This window comes from Rhinolophus hipposideros, assembly GCF_964194185.1.
Source record: "Rhinolophus hipposideros genome assembly, chromosome: 1".
NCBI lineage: Eukaryota > Metazoa > Chordata > Mammalia > Chiroptera > Rhinolophidae > Rhinolophus > Rhinolophus hipposideros.
This window is the reverse complement of record NC_138047.1, coordinates 40,419,409-40,434,578: the sequence shown is the minus strand read 5'-3', so window position 1 is coordinate 40,434,578 and position 15,170 is coordinate 40,419,409. Positions and strand designations below refer to the sequence as shown.

The 15,170-nt window shown below is 39.2% G+C and overlaps 1 protein-coding gene and 1 pseudogene across 3 annotated transcripts in view; one reads left to right on the top strand and one right to left on the bottom strand.

Moving 5' to 3' along the window:
• Nucleotides 1-12,840, bottom strand: part of CEP135 (centrosomal protein 135) — a 67,322-nt gene extending 54,482 nt beyond the window's left edge. Inside the window, exons 1-6 of one of the 2 annotated variants that reach the window (XM_081042987.1) lie at nucleotides 12,600-12,840; nucleotides 9,629-9,786; nucleotides 8,053-8,243; nucleotides 6,229-6,396; nucleotides 2,657-2,798; nucleotides 675-759 (exon numbers count right to left, since the gene is read on the bottom strand). In XM_081042987.1, coding sequence (XP_080899113.1) covers nucleotides 675-759; nucleotides 2,657-2,798; nucleotides 6,229-6,396; nucleotides 8,053-8,243; nucleotides 9,629-9,741 — 699 coding nt within the window. In that variant the 5' untranslated portion in view covers nucleotides 9,742-9,786; nucleotides 12,600-12,840. Of the gene's footprint in view, nucleotides 1-674; nucleotides 760-2,656; nucleotides 2,799-6,228; nucleotides 6,397-8,052; nucleotides 8,244-9,004; nucleotides 9,055-9,628; nucleotides 9,787-12,599 lie in introns of those variants that run through there. The other variant, XM_081042988.1, reaches the window with a different exon arrangement.
• LOC308495879 (transcription factor BTF3-like) lies at nucleotides 7,204-7,715 on the top strand (annotated as a pseudogene). Its single transcript has one exon. The product of its transcript is annotated as a transcription factor BTF3-like (transcript).
• Nucleotides 12,841-15,170: the final 2,330 nt, after the last annotated feature.

Here is a 15,170-nt window from a genome sequence, read left to right as displayed (position 1 = left end):
TATACCAACACGTTACATCTATATTTGCATGTGCAGATCACATCACTCCAAAAAAATAAAATGAAAAACATGTTACCCAATTTAAACTTCAGTAAGCATATTAAGAAAGAAAACCTGTAATTACCCAAATCAGAATTCAGTAAAGACACAAGTATAAAAGAACAAAGCTTGTATGGTTATGATTGAACTCTGTATCTATGAATTCCTCTGCTTCTTCAGAATATTATTTTGAGACACTAGAGCTTGCAGAGAAAACACAAAAAGTATGGCAACACAGAAGAGTAACTTTCAAAGAAATTTATGTTCAAAATGCCAAAATCTGTTAAGAGTAAAAAATTGAATAAGAAGATGATTGTAAAGCACAGCATACTTCAATAAAATACCTCCTGAGATGGAAACAGTTTTAAAATTATATTTGGGGAAATAGATGATTCACCTAAAAGAAAACAAAGTAATAAAATGAAAAACTACTATTCACCTCAATGCATAATGAAGGGAATGGACTAGAATTGCTCTAAAGCCATTCCAGCTATGAACTCTATTAAGAAATTAATGAAAAAGACAAAAGCTGTGTAAAAACTCAGTATCAGTAATCTCAAATAATATAACCCAATTCTATACACAATCATAGCAGTCATCTCAGTCCCTAGTATGCAAATAAATGAAAATCCTACCTGCTTGTTATAATCTCTCAGTCCACTCTCCATCATTGCTAATTTTTCTTGTAACTGGTGGACTTCCTGTTGAAGTTCTTGAATTCTGAAATATATTCATAACTAATTCATAACTAATATTCATAACTAAAGCCAATATACTTTTGTTAACACAAAATAACAAGAAACAAAACTAGAAACATTCTTTTATACATTCTCTACGTTGCATTTCTCAATGGACTATGAAGTGTACCAAAGCATAAATAGAGTATATCATCTTGTAGAGTTAATTTTATAAGAACAGATAAAAACTGAGTGGTAAATAATTTGAAATTCAATACCTTATGCAATAAAACACCTACAAGTGCATTTTGATCCTTAAGACAACTCTGAGATGCTGCTGCTAATTCTTAGGTTCAGGAAATTGAGAGTATAGTCCAAAATTCACAACCTTTATAAGTGAAATAAGGGCCTTAAATGTATTTTCTGACCCTAACTGATCCTGTATTTTCTAATAAACTGTCCTGTAATCCTAAAGAAAAGAAAAATATTGAGAAATACTATAATTTTCCAAGTAACTTGCAAAAAGCTACTCCTTTCTGGACCTCGTTAATTCTAACAGAATCAAGATTTGTCCAAATTACGTGAAATCTACAATTGCCCAAATATATTTGTACTACATCCAACTTTGCCAAGTATTAACATATATATGACACAATCACTTTCATATGGAAAGATAAAGCCTGAAGCCAGGTCTTTTAGGAGAGATTTTCCATGGATGGAATAAGTGACACTGGACCCAGTTCCTCTGTGCTACTACTGGAACCAACATTTTCTACTAATCTAGGTTTAGGAGAAGAGTACATATGCAACTGCACTCATATATATGCAGGAATGACTAAATACGAACAAAATGTGCATGTGCAAATTAAAACAAACAAGATAATCAAGAGACTAATGCCACTATAATGGTTCGACAGAAAAATGGTAAGGAGAAAAAGAGAAAATGATACATATGCAGCCAAAAACCTGCTTAAATACTAATACATTGTCTGAGAAGTCCTAGATTATAACTGTAACAGAACAAAATGCAAAATATTTCACAGTTAAGGTCAAATAACCATATAAATACAGGAACATAATAGTGTGAGTATAACTGACCTAAGAGATCTTAATCAGTACCTCAACCAAAGTACTTTTTAAAATTGTTATATTGACATTAACAAAGTGGAAAAACTCCCCCACATTCTCTGCATAATCTACAAAATTAAAAGTGATCTGCACCAGCTATATCCACCTCTGCATTCCGTATTTTAAAATGTTTCTCCAGCTATGACCATAGAGGCTGTCACTAGTGCTGCCTTGCTCCTTTGAACCCTACAATTTTCTTAATGGCATTTTGTGTATTTCTTTTGTCTCATCTTGACTACTGGATTGTAAGCTTCTCAAAAGCAGCAATACTCTCGTGCCCATCTTTGCATCCCCAGAACACTTATATCGTGCCTTTCCTAAAAAGCTTAATGAACTTGAAATTAAAACAGAATTTATATCTGATTCCATTTTAAGCAAATACAAATGTATAGAGCTAGAGAATCATAAAGCAAGAATTTCAAAGCCAGTTACAAATCTATCCATGTCCACTGGCATTTGATGTGAATCTGAAGTAACAGAGTCCTGTAAAAGATAACTTTACTGGGGAGATGAAACTAAATGTCAAAGCGACTCTACTGAAATACTCACAGGTCTAAATGGCACTAAATTGTTTTAAAGCAAATATGGACAGAAACATTAGGTATACGATCTATCTGAAATCAAAGTTTCAAAACAAGTAAAAACATTCTATATTCAGAATATATTCAGAAAGTATTGACCGAATGTTGAGCAAAGTTCTGTGCTAGGCACTGGAGATACAACAGTTAAGACAAAAGCTCTACTATCAAGAAATTTAGTTAATCAAGTGATCAATTACCTAAAGCTAACAAGCAAAAAATGATTTAATGCACCTGTTATCAGCCACTTGCAAAAGGTCTGCAATGTAAGGGTCATCTGGCTGAGGAACTGGATAGGCACTGACTTCAGAGGGAGGGACTGGCTCGTCAATTTGCATTCGCTGGCGCCTAAAAGCAATACTTCTTTTCTTGCCACCTAAAAAAAATGTGTATTTAAAAAACTCAAAAGAAACAAAACCATTGTCTTAGAATTAAATATTCTAGAGGTTAGCCTTTTTGTTATAATGTCTATCTGTATCTCATATTACATATCAATAAAATGTTTCCTCCCTCAGGTACAAATACCCACCCTGATCTTGAACTAAACAGTGTCTTCCTTATCACTGCAACAATATGGATGGACCTAGAGAACATTATGCTAAGTGAAATGAGTCAGATGGAGAAAGACAAATACCTTATCATCTCACTTATATGTGGAATCTAAAGAACAGAATAAATAAGCAAACTCAAACATATAGAGAAAAAACTCATGGTTGCTATATGGGAGTGGGGTGGGGATGAGGAAGAAGATGAGGGGATTAGAAAGCACAAATTGATAACCACAATATTGCCACAGGGATATGAAAGACAGTTTGGGGAATATAATCAATGTCATAAAGATTCTGTAGGGTGTCAGATGGGCACTTGTCTTATTAGGAGACCACTTCATAGACAGTGTAGATGCCTGACCACTGTGCTGTACACCTGAAGCTGAATCTGAATAATACTGAATGTCAACGATAATTTAACATATACACATATATATAGTCACAGGACATGGAGTACAGCACGGGGAACAGAATCAATGGTATTGTAACAGCTATGTACGATGTCAGAGGGGTAGTAGATTGGGAGAGGGGGATTATCCCTTTGTGAGGGGTGTAAATGTCTAACAATTACATTGTTTTGTACACCTGAAACCAATAAAAAAAAAATGCCTTTATAAAAATCTCAGCATGACTTGGTTATAAAACGAGTTTTATTTTCTGTACACATAGCATGTATGCCCAGACTTAATCTGTTCCACCACTAGATGGGGACCAGTCATTGGCAAGATTAGAAACTGAATGTGCCTTGTGGTGGTGGTCACTGTTATGAGCTCACGAAGTCACCACCAGCAGAAAATTGTCAATTGAGGAGCTTAAGGCAGTGAGAACTAAAACACACAGGCTTAGTAAGCAATGCCAAAAGCGCAGATAACTGAAATTTTAAGTAGTAAAATTAGTATATCATGGAATATCATCTGTAACATACAATCATGCTATAACTTGAATTAGTGGGGAATGCTTCCTTAATTATCCTTAAAACTAACACAAGTAATTTTTTTTATGAATAAATATATCCTGTCTTGGTCCAAACCACATGGATAATTTACCTTTCCCAGCAGCCAGCCAAGATTAGACATGTATGTAAAAAACTCATTGATCCTCACAAAGAAAAACATAACCCACAATTTGTCTTCATTAGAATCCCAACAAATTTTGTATATTCTCGTTTTGAAGATGAAGCAACTGAGTCAAAAGTATTTAAATGACCTACTTGTAGATACACACTAAACAAGATGAACCATTTTCTCCTTCCCTTACCTACAGGTTTTCTTCCTTGGTTGCTCCTCAAAGATCTTTCAAAGATCCTCTTCTTCCATCAGTCCCTCAAATGCCAACTTCCCTAGGGTTTTTGGTTCTCCTTTCTTCTCAGACTATATAATCTTACTAGGTAATTCCTACTACATCCATAGTTTCAATTCCTATGAAACGCCAATGATTCCAAATTTTTTGTTTGTTTTTGTCTTTTTTCAAAGATTTTATTGGGGAAGGAGAACAGGACTTTATTGGGAAACAGTGTGTACTTCCAGGATTTTTTTTTCCAAGTCAAGTTGTTGTCCTTTCAGTCTTAGTTGTGGAGGGCACAGCTCAGCTCCAGGTCCAGTTGCCGTGGCTAGTTGCAGAGGGCACAGCCCACCATCCCTTACCGGAGTCGAACCGGCAACCTTGTGGTTGAGAGGACCTGCTCCAACCAACTGAGCCATCCGGAGCTCAGCGGCAGCTCAGCTCAAGGTTCCGTGTTCAATCTTAGTTGCAGGGGGCGCTGCCCACCATCCTTTGTGGGACTCAAGGAATCGAACTGGCAACCTTCGAGCGCAGGCTCCAACCAACTGAGCCATCTGGGAGGCAGCTCAGCTCAAGGTTCCGTGTTCAATCTTAGTTGCAGGGAGTGGAGCCCACCATCCCTTGAGGGACTCGAGGAGTTGAACGGGCAAACTTGTGGTTGAGAGCCCACTGGCCCATGTGGGAATCGAACCGGCAGCCTTCGAAGTTAGGAGCACGGAGCTCCAACCACCTGATCCACTAGGCCGGCCCCTGATTCCAAATTTGAATCTCCATTTGGGGCCCCACTTTGAGAACAGAGCTACCTATTCCACTGAATACTACAAATCTCAATGTGAATGTTCCAGTGGTATAACAAAGCACATCCAAAAGTGGACTCCTGCTCCACCTCCCACATTCTCTAGCTTAATAAATAGCACTATCATCCACCGCCCCCATTCATGTGAAACAGAAATCTGAGAATTCCTCTACCTCCCAAGTCTACCACATTCAGTCACTAAATTCTTGAGATTACACCTCCAGAATCTCTCTTGAATCTGTCCCACTCTTTTCTCAGGAAATCTGATTATCCTCTTTTTTTCCTCAATCTACTTGTTTCTGAGATCTTTCCATTTATCTCAATCTTTTCTGCCTTTGGCTCACAGTCTGTCTTTCCATCTCATTTCCTGCCATCTCGAGCCCCACTAATTTTCCCTCACCCTGGCCTTTCAGTTCCTAATCTGTCAACTCTCATGAATCTACTCTCCCCTCAGCTTCGAGCACACAGCATGACTGTGCTTGTACTTTGTCACCATTCAGAACTGTGTCAGTTTCTAGTTCTTCAACTCCCTTCGATCACAATCTTAATTCTAACCAAATTACTATTGGTCCTCACTATGCTCTTTAACCCCTCAGTCGCTACCTAGTCTCATAATCTGCACTTTCTTACTCCTCACTTACTTCTATAATCTTGATCCCATGGTTCACACATCTCAATGACAGTCACTAGTACTAGACACTCTTCCACCAACCTTACGCCTAGACAACCATCAACTTGGATATGTCCCATCATTTCTTTTCTCTTGCTTGAGAACTACTGAGCATAAAGCTAAAAATAGTAAAATAAACTAAGAAAGTATAACATTTCCAAATTCTTTGAGTATGGATTACTTTTATAACAAGAAGAAGGAGGAGGAGAAGAAAGAGACTTTAAAATAATGATTAAGTAAATAAAGCCCTGGGCACTGAAGTTAGACTTCTTACATTTAAAAGCTATTACTAAATAGGTTTCTAAGCACATGTGAAAAATACTACCTGGATATTCAGAAATAAATCAAAATGTTTATGTGATTATCCAAATATATTTTTTCAAATAAATATATTTGAAAAATATAGACTAAAGTCTAAGCATGAAAATCCAAAGTCCTATTTCTGTCAATAGTTTAAGTATCTTTAAAAGATTAGCTGTGTGTAATTTGTTTTGAGAAGGCACAGACTTACCCGGAGTTTGTACGACAGCATGAAAATTCTTTTCTTGAAGTTGTTGAATTTTTTCATTCTTAGCTTTGCTTTCTTTCTCCAAAAGTTTGAGTTTATGAACATATTGGTTATTTAGAAATTTCAGATCAGCTGTTTCACGTGCACACTTCTTCAAAGAAGTTTTCAACTCTTAAAAGATTCAAAGACTATTTTACAAATCAAGGAATCTATGAAGTTCTTCCATTTCACAAAACACAAAAAAGTCACATCGATTTGAAAGGTTCCACCTGATTCTTACACATGCTTTGTTTGAAAGGCTATTACCTTTTCTACCACTATTAACAAAACTGCAGATAGGTCATTAAGCACAAAAGGAAATTATTTTTCTTCTGCTGTATGAGACTAATATAAACCATGGCTTTTGGCCCCCATCCCCTCTTTTTTCATTAGTTTCAGGCTGACCCTTTTTGATTGGGTATGAAGCTAAGGGTTTATGAATTCATGCCAGGTTTTAGATAGGGCTTTCTACTGAATTGAAGAATTTATAAGATAGCCATATGATTACCCTTTGACCAGTCTTTTTGAAATCATTCTGTTGTCTTCTAGCTTAAAGATGGAGAATTAAGGAATCAGAATGATACATGGTTTTCAACTCACTGTATTCCTCCTATTTTTAACAAGGAAAAACCAAAAGTTTCAAGAACATTTCCTCAGTTCCAACATTTAATATTTTCTATAGCAATTGTAAATCTAAAAATTTAATCCAGATATAGTGGAGACAAATACAGATACAAAATGAAAATTTATTTTACTTCTTGCGAACACTTCAACACATCCTATAGAATTTTAAGAGCTGTAGCAAGACTCTCACACTTACTAATCAATAGTTTTAAAATTAGACTAGCGTCCTCTAGCTGCCACCTTGCATTTCCAGTGTGTGTGTTTATACTCAGCTGGTCTGCCCAAGATCCCCAGAGACCAACCCTAGTCCCCACCATGGGGTGGACTTTCCTCTCCCACAAGACGAAAGAAACTATCATGAACCAGGAGAAACTTGCCCAACTGCAGGCACAAATGCACAATGGTGGGAAAGGAAATGCTCGCAGAAAGAAGGTGGTTCACAGAATACCTACAGCAGATGATGAATAACTTCAGTTCTGCTTAAAGAAGTTAGGGGTAAACAATATCTCTGGAGTGAAGAGGTGGATATGTTCACAAACCAAGGAACAGTGATCTACTTTAAAACCCTAAAGTTCAGGCCTGTCTGGCAGTGAACACTCTCACCATTACAGACAGGCCAGCTGAGACCAAGCAGCTGATAGAAAGGCTACCTGGCCTCTTCCACGAGCTCGGTGCAGACAGTCTCACTAGTTTAAGAAGACGAGCCAAAGCTCTGACCAAACAGTCTGGGGATGGAAAAGCACCACTTTGCTAATGGGGAAGATGATGATGAAGTTCCAGATCTTGTGGAGAATTTTGATGAGGCTTCCAACAATGAAGCACACTGAATTGAGTCAAGAAGATAAAACTTGAAGAAGTTACTGGGAGGTGTTATTTTACACTATGACTGCTTTTTAAAATTTTGTTCATGCATCTGATAAAAATCTCGATCTGTAATATTTTTAAGCCCAAGCCCCTTGCACAATGCAGCTCTTTTCAGTTTTTGCTTATACACAAATCATTCTTTGCAGCTAATTAAGGTGAAGAAGCTTGAGAATAAAGTTTGAAACAAAGGTTAATAAAGTTCTTTGCTTAGTAAAAAAAAAAATAACATTACACTAGCCTTTCCTATATAAAAAAATGAAAAGGATAAAATGCTGCATTTTAAAAATCACTAAATTTTACCTTTAATGTGTTGGGCTGATTGTTCTCTCAGTTTCATTAATTCCAGGTATAATTCATTATTTTCCCTGCTCAATCTTGCATTTTCAAGTTTATAAGGTTCTAAAACAAAATCAAAATTGGCACTTTCTTTTTCAGCTTTCACAGCAGATAATTTTGACTTCCGAAGACTTTCTGTTGTATGAACTAGGTCGCTAGAATTAAAGAAAAGAAAATGTAAATGCAAGGAAACATTCCATTAACTTTCCCATCACTAAAAATGTATTTCTAAAAAGGCTTAAGTATGATAATGCTAAGTGAGCTGAAACTGAAAAACAAACAAAATCTCTAGGAGTCTTTCAAGGTACCAAGAAGTATTCAAAAATTTTTCCAAACAATATTGATTAAAAGTTATGAAATATATATATAGTTAGAATCCTCTTTGAATCTCCCCTCTGGCTCATCTTCCATGTACCGTATCCTGTGGAATATGTAACACTTATTTGTTCATTCAGCAAATATTTATTGAGTGCCTGATGTACGATAAGTGCCAGGTACACAAAACAATAAAAATCAGTTCCTTACCTCTAAGAACATAGACCATATTACTCCAACAATATTCACTGAGCAGGGAACACAATCAAGAACCCATTATCATGGAGATTATAATCTACTGTCAGTTTATCAAAAAGTTATACTACTACATGATAAACTCAACAAATATTTCAGTGCCAACTATGTGTGCAGCCTGTCCTAGGTAGAGTAGTGATAAAGTCAATCTCTAGTCTCATGGAGTTTGAATCTAAAGAGAAGTCAAAAAGAAGTTTTTGATAATAGTAAGTAGTTAAGGTAGCACATAACAGACGTGACAGAGTCCTGCAGGCCATATACCTAACCAAACCCAAGGACAAAGGAGGAAGGGACTTTACAGCAGATAGAACAGCTACAGAGAGACCAAGGATAAGAGTGTACATACGTTTAGGGAACTTCAAGTTGTTCCATACATGGGAGATGAAGCTGTAGGGACTAAATCAGGAAGGGTTTGAAGGCTATAATAAAGACCACAAAATATCTTTCAGCCATTCTTTCTTTTCCATTATCATTTTTTATAATCCTACTGCAAAAACTTGATAAGCAATGTCCCAGCTCCAAGTCTCAAACCACAATAACAGAACTCATGTGGAAAAAAATAAAAATCACAAAGAATCTTTCAGTTAAGGTAACATGTGACAGCTAAAGAAATGACCAACCACATATTAAGAGAACCATTATTAATAGTAATTAAAGACAAGTGAGGCAGACATAGAACTCCCAACTATATCAGAAAACCACATAAAAAACTACAATTCTATTCACAGGAAAACCACTCAGACATGTTTACTTTGAATAGTATAGTGTGAATGGTGACCCCTGGAGTTTTGCAATGTAGAGGTCATGAACTGAGTACAAGGGACTAGAATCTAAGATAAATAGATGAGCTTCAGATGATCTAAACTTTTCAAAAATCTACCCATTTCTTTACTGAAGTGTGAAGTTAATCAGAAACTAGATAAATGGGATAAAGGATCATACAGGTTTAGAACTGTATTTTCATCTTTACCTGAAAAGTTTTTCTACCAAAGGTAAACACTCCACTGTCAGAGTCTGGCGGTATCCCAACTGATCCAATCTTTTTCTAATATTAATATACTTTCTTTCTGCAGCTGTAGTCATCTTGTCTTCCAAAACTGGTTTTATTCACTTCCAAAAATTAAAGTCCTAAAAGAAAAGTGTGAAACATAATTTTATTATGATAGTTAACATTATTGTTTCATAATAAACAACAATTCTTTTAATAGAAAGCAATTCCTTTTTCTCTTTAGGTAGACAGATTTCTGGAATATTTAGATTGATTTAAACTGAATACTTATGATTTTCATGTTGTTTCATTAAAATAAGTAACTCTTCATAAACCTATTACACAAAAGTTAAAACAATAAAGATTCTAAAAGAAAACAAAGAATATTTTCCTGAGCCTGAGGTAGGCAGAGAATCCTGACAAGCCTCTTTTAAAAGCACTAAATATAAAAGACAAACTTGATAAATTAGATTTCATTAAATTAAAAAATGTCTGTTCCTCAAAGTATTCCATTAAGAAAACAAAAAGGCAAACAAGAATGGAAAAAATTATTCATAATATCTAACAAAGGATTTGTATATGGAATATACAAACAACTCTTAAATTTAACTCTTAACATAGACAAACAACCCAGTAAGAAAATGGGCTAAAGATTTGAACAGGCACCTTGCAAAAGATACCTGAATGGGAAGAATCATATGAAAAGATGCTTAACACCATTAGCCATCAGGGAAATACAAATGAAAACCACAATGAGGTGAAATTTCACTCATACTACAATGGCTAAAATTAGAAGTACAATATCAAATGTTGCCAAGGATTTGAAGCAACTGGAATCTTTAACTGCTGAGTAGAGTATAAAATCACTGTGGAAAATGTCTGGCAATTTCTTATAAAGTTAAACATACTCTATAACTCTGTAATTTTATTCCCAGGTATTTTACTCAAGGAAATGAAAATAAACATCCACAAAAGAATACTCACAGCAGTTTTATTCATAATAGCCCCAAACTGGAAACAACCTATGTATCTGTCAACAACAGGATGAACTATGATATATTTATACAACGTAATACTACTCAGGAATAAAAGGGAAGGAACTACAAATACATGTCAACCACACAGATGAATTTGAACATTTAGCAACAGAAACCAGATAAATATACTGTATGATTCTATGTACACAAAGTTCAAGAACAGGCAAAATTAAAATATGTGGACGGAAATGAGAACAGCAGTGGGGGAGCGGGGGGTGATGGGTGTGTAGAGATTGACTGGGTTAAGAGGGAACTTTCTGGGGTGATGAAAATATTCTGTTGATTGGAGTAGTATACATTGTATACATTTATCAAAGCTTTTCAAATAGTACACTTTTGTGCACACAATTGTATACATTTATCAAAGCTTTTCAAATAGTACACTTAAGATCCGTGTGTTTCACCATGTAAATTTTACTTCGATTATAAAAAAAGACACAAACAGATAAGTATCTCTGCACACGTTTTTATCCCTTGTCTTTTAAAACATTTATGAATATATTCTCTATCAACCTGCCCTAATATGTACTTATCCAAAGATCACTTCTTTAGAAACTTTGCTCTTTTCTAACCTTTCCCAGGCAAATGTAATCCTATAAACCAAATAAAAAACACTGCTTTATATCTCTATTGTTCTTCACAATTTAAAAACCATGAACACAAGTGAATACGTGCAAATTTTGATCCTCACAAGTAACAGGTCAGGGAGATGAGGCAAACGACCTCCTCCCTATTATTCCAAGATGAGGAAAGGCTGCCTCAACTCTCCAAACCACGAGCCACACAGCAGGTGGCAGTCAGGTCTCCTGCGTCCTGGTCCAGCTCTCTGGTTTCTGTACACACCACCTCGACTGACCAAACCACTTCTCACTTAGTACCTCTCCTTGATTAGTCCTTTCTACAAACCTGTCTTCTTCCCTACTCTCCCTAACCTCTTCAAGTGTCACCCCTTTAGACTTTCTAAGTCCCTTCCACAGAAGGACCTGACTGACGCAGAGTGTTGTAGAGAAACTGCTGGAGATGTCAGAAATAACACCTGTCAAACCAAGAACTATTAATAGCAGGGCTTCACCACTCAAGTCTGGTACCAACTTGGGATACTCAGAAATAATCCTCACATCCTGCAGAGAAACGGGGGGGGGGGGGGAATGAAGCAAAAAAAAAAAAAGAAAATCACCACCCAGGACGGAAGAAAACAGATGAAAATCCTCCCAAGGACAAAAACAAACCAACAAACATGTATTGGGCTTTCCCCACCCGTGGGTCTACTGCCTCCAGCCCCAGGGGCCACCTCCATCATCCGACAGCGTGGCTATACTGCAAGTTTCTGGCCAAACAAGACAAACGGTTAGGTTTGCGGGTCCCCCATGCAGCGTGTTTAGAGTTAGCCACCTACTTACGTCTGGGCGTTGACGTCTGGCAGCCAGGACATCTTATTTCACTAACGTATCCCGTGCGTATGCATGCACCGACAACCCAAACCAAAACACAAGCTGAACTGAGCTGGCCTCGGAGTCCTTCCCTTCCCCCACACAGTAGCGACCGGAAGGTGGCGGGGATGCTTTCAAAGGTTCACAAACGGCTCTGGTCCCCACTTGGGGGGCATGTCTGCGTTTCTAACACACGAGTAAGATTCTTACACGAAGAAGGCTTTTTAACTTTTAGATCAACCCATCGGTCCGTAGCGGGCCGCGCAGGGGGCCTCCGGGCGCGGCAGCAGCTCCACGGGCGGGCGGGCGGGCAGCGACGGGGTGGCGGCCGCAGGGCCAGCGAGGCGTCCCCGCGCCCCGCCCGGCCCCACTTCCTCCCGCGGCCGCGCGGCCTCCCTCCCCGCGACCCCCGGCCCGTGGGGGCCGCCCGGGGCAGCGATGGCGCCGCCGGCCTCTCCGGCCCTTCCGCCCCGGGATCCCACTCACTCGCAGCTCCCGCCGCCGCTCGCGCCGCCTGCGCCCGCATCGCCCTGGACCCTGCCTCCCTCGCTGGCTCCTTCCGCCCCACACACCGGCTCCGGCCCGAGGGCAGTTTGAAAATGGCGCGGAGAGACGATCGCAGCCGGCGCGGAGGAGGCGCCGCGGTTGCCCCGGTGACGGGAGCCGCGACCGACCCGCGGCGCGCGGAGGAGGGGGCGCGCCCGGCCGCTAGACGCCCGGCGGCGAGGGCGGCGCGGGGCCCCGGGGCCGGAAACGGAAGGGCCCGGGAGGCGCGGGCTAGGGCGCCCCCGTGCGGCAGCGAACCCCACCTGCAGCGGCTGTCGGAGAGGGAGTTGGGCGGGAGCGTGACGTCTGGGTGCCGGGTTAAAACGCTGCCCCAGCCCCGGTTCGTGCAGCGGGTTAGGTTTCACCGGCAAGGTGGAGGCCTACTCATCAGGAAAACTGGAGCTTAAACGTCATATTGTCTTTGCAACTTCCCCGCACAGCCACGGACTACAAGTGTGGCTCCTTCACCCAGGTCCTGATAAGGCTCTGTGTAGGTCCTTCCCTTCACGTTAGGTCTTGAAGCAAAAGGACGTAGAGTGAAGCCAAGTTTACTATACAGGCTAATTGACATAAATAAGAGTTGAGTTCCTTCTGTATAGTTCTGGTCACAGAAACATCACCAAACTTGTACATAAAGACCCCAAACACTTCTAATATTAAACATTGAAATAAATATGAGCTATACATATAGTTAATAAAGACTAATAAAAATAAGTCAGAAAATTATTTTCCAACCCGTTTATTCCAGTTCAGGGTGGCGGTTGGGAACCCAACCTGAACAGCACCCTTCTATTGCAGGGCACACTCACACCCACATCCACACTCAGACTGGAATCATTTACACACCCCAAATCACCCAACGTGCACATCTTTGGGATGTGGGAGGAAACCACAGAGTCCCTGGAGAAAACTCACTACAGATTTGGGGAAGAGCAGGCAAACAGACAGTGGGCCCAGCCATAATTGATTTTTCCCCTTCATCAATGTTACAACAAAAGGACCTTTGACGAAACGATGTTATTGAAGGACTTGCTGTATTATAGAGCTCATTCCATCAAAACACAATTATTTCCTTATATATGTCTCCCTGCTGCCCCCAATTGTGAATTCCTTGAGTTAGAGATTATTTTACTCAGCTATGTTTCTCTAGCATCTATTACAATAAATATTTGTGAATGGTATTAAATTTAAATACTCGGGTTATGGAGAACTGGCTCACATGCAGAAAACATACGGTCAAATCCTAGAATTCTATTTCTCTCCTGAAAACTTGTAGATGATCATAGGGAAACTCAGTTCCTTTCTCTTTACTACTCCCCCACAGGGCCTTCCACTGTGAAAATGTACTTGCTTTTTGTCTGTCTTTTAACTGTTCCATAGGTTGTGAATGGTATTTTGTACCCAATCACATATTGCTTTACTATTTCTCTTTTGCGTGCCTTGTCTGTTTTCCCACATGCCTTAATGAGCTGTTTTATAGAATTTCTAGGAGGCAATGAATTAGGTTCTGTAGATGGTTTTTGTAGTCTTGAACATGTACAATTAAACATTTTTTGCTGAGTAATAGAAAACAGGGAGCCATACATAAATTAATATCGTAGCAAAGTGACTATGCAACAGCCATCCACTAGATAACTTTTTGTCTTTCCTTTGCCCAAACATATAGCAATTAGAAAATGTGCAACTGAGATCATTTCACAGTTCTGGAGGCCAGGAATCTGAAATCAAAGCATCCTCAGAAAGCTCCTAGACACACTTGATATAAATGCGTATAAACTTGTCTTCCAGAGGCTCTTTGGCACTTGTTTGCTCAGTGCATGGGGTGTGAAAAGCAGGGATTTCCTGGGCTCTGAACTTTGATATTGATTATATTAAGTCCATCTGGTCCTTCCCCTGGTTCTCCCTGTATTACTGTAGTTTCCTCTGGCTGCTATTATAAATTATCACAAACTGGGTGGCTTAACACAACAGAAATGTATCCTCTCACTGTTCTGGTGGCTAGAAGTCTGAAATGGAGACATCATCAGGGCCACATTCCCTCTACAGGCTCTAGGGGAGAATCCTTCCTTGCCTCTTCCAGCTTCTGGTGGCTGTTGGCATTCTTTGGCTTCCTTAGCTTGTGACCACATCACTCCAATCTCTGCCTCCATCTCCACATTCCCTTCTCTGTATCTGTTAAATCTCCTCCCTGTGTCTCTTATAAAGACACTTGTCATTGGATTTAAGGCCCACTGGGATGATCCAGATGATCTCTTCAATCCAAGGTCCTTAATTACATCTGCAAAGATCCTTTTCCCAAATAAGGTAAAATTAGCTGGTTCTGGGGATTAGGATGTAGACATATCTATCTCTCAGGGGGCTACCGTTCAACTCACCACACTCCTCTAGTTCTTGACATTTTTATTTCATCTGGCTGAACAGGAAGACAAAAGACCGTGTCATATATCCTACAGAGCCTTACACTTGCGTAAAGGTTTTGCATTTTTTGTTTCCTTCCTTCCTTCCTCTCTC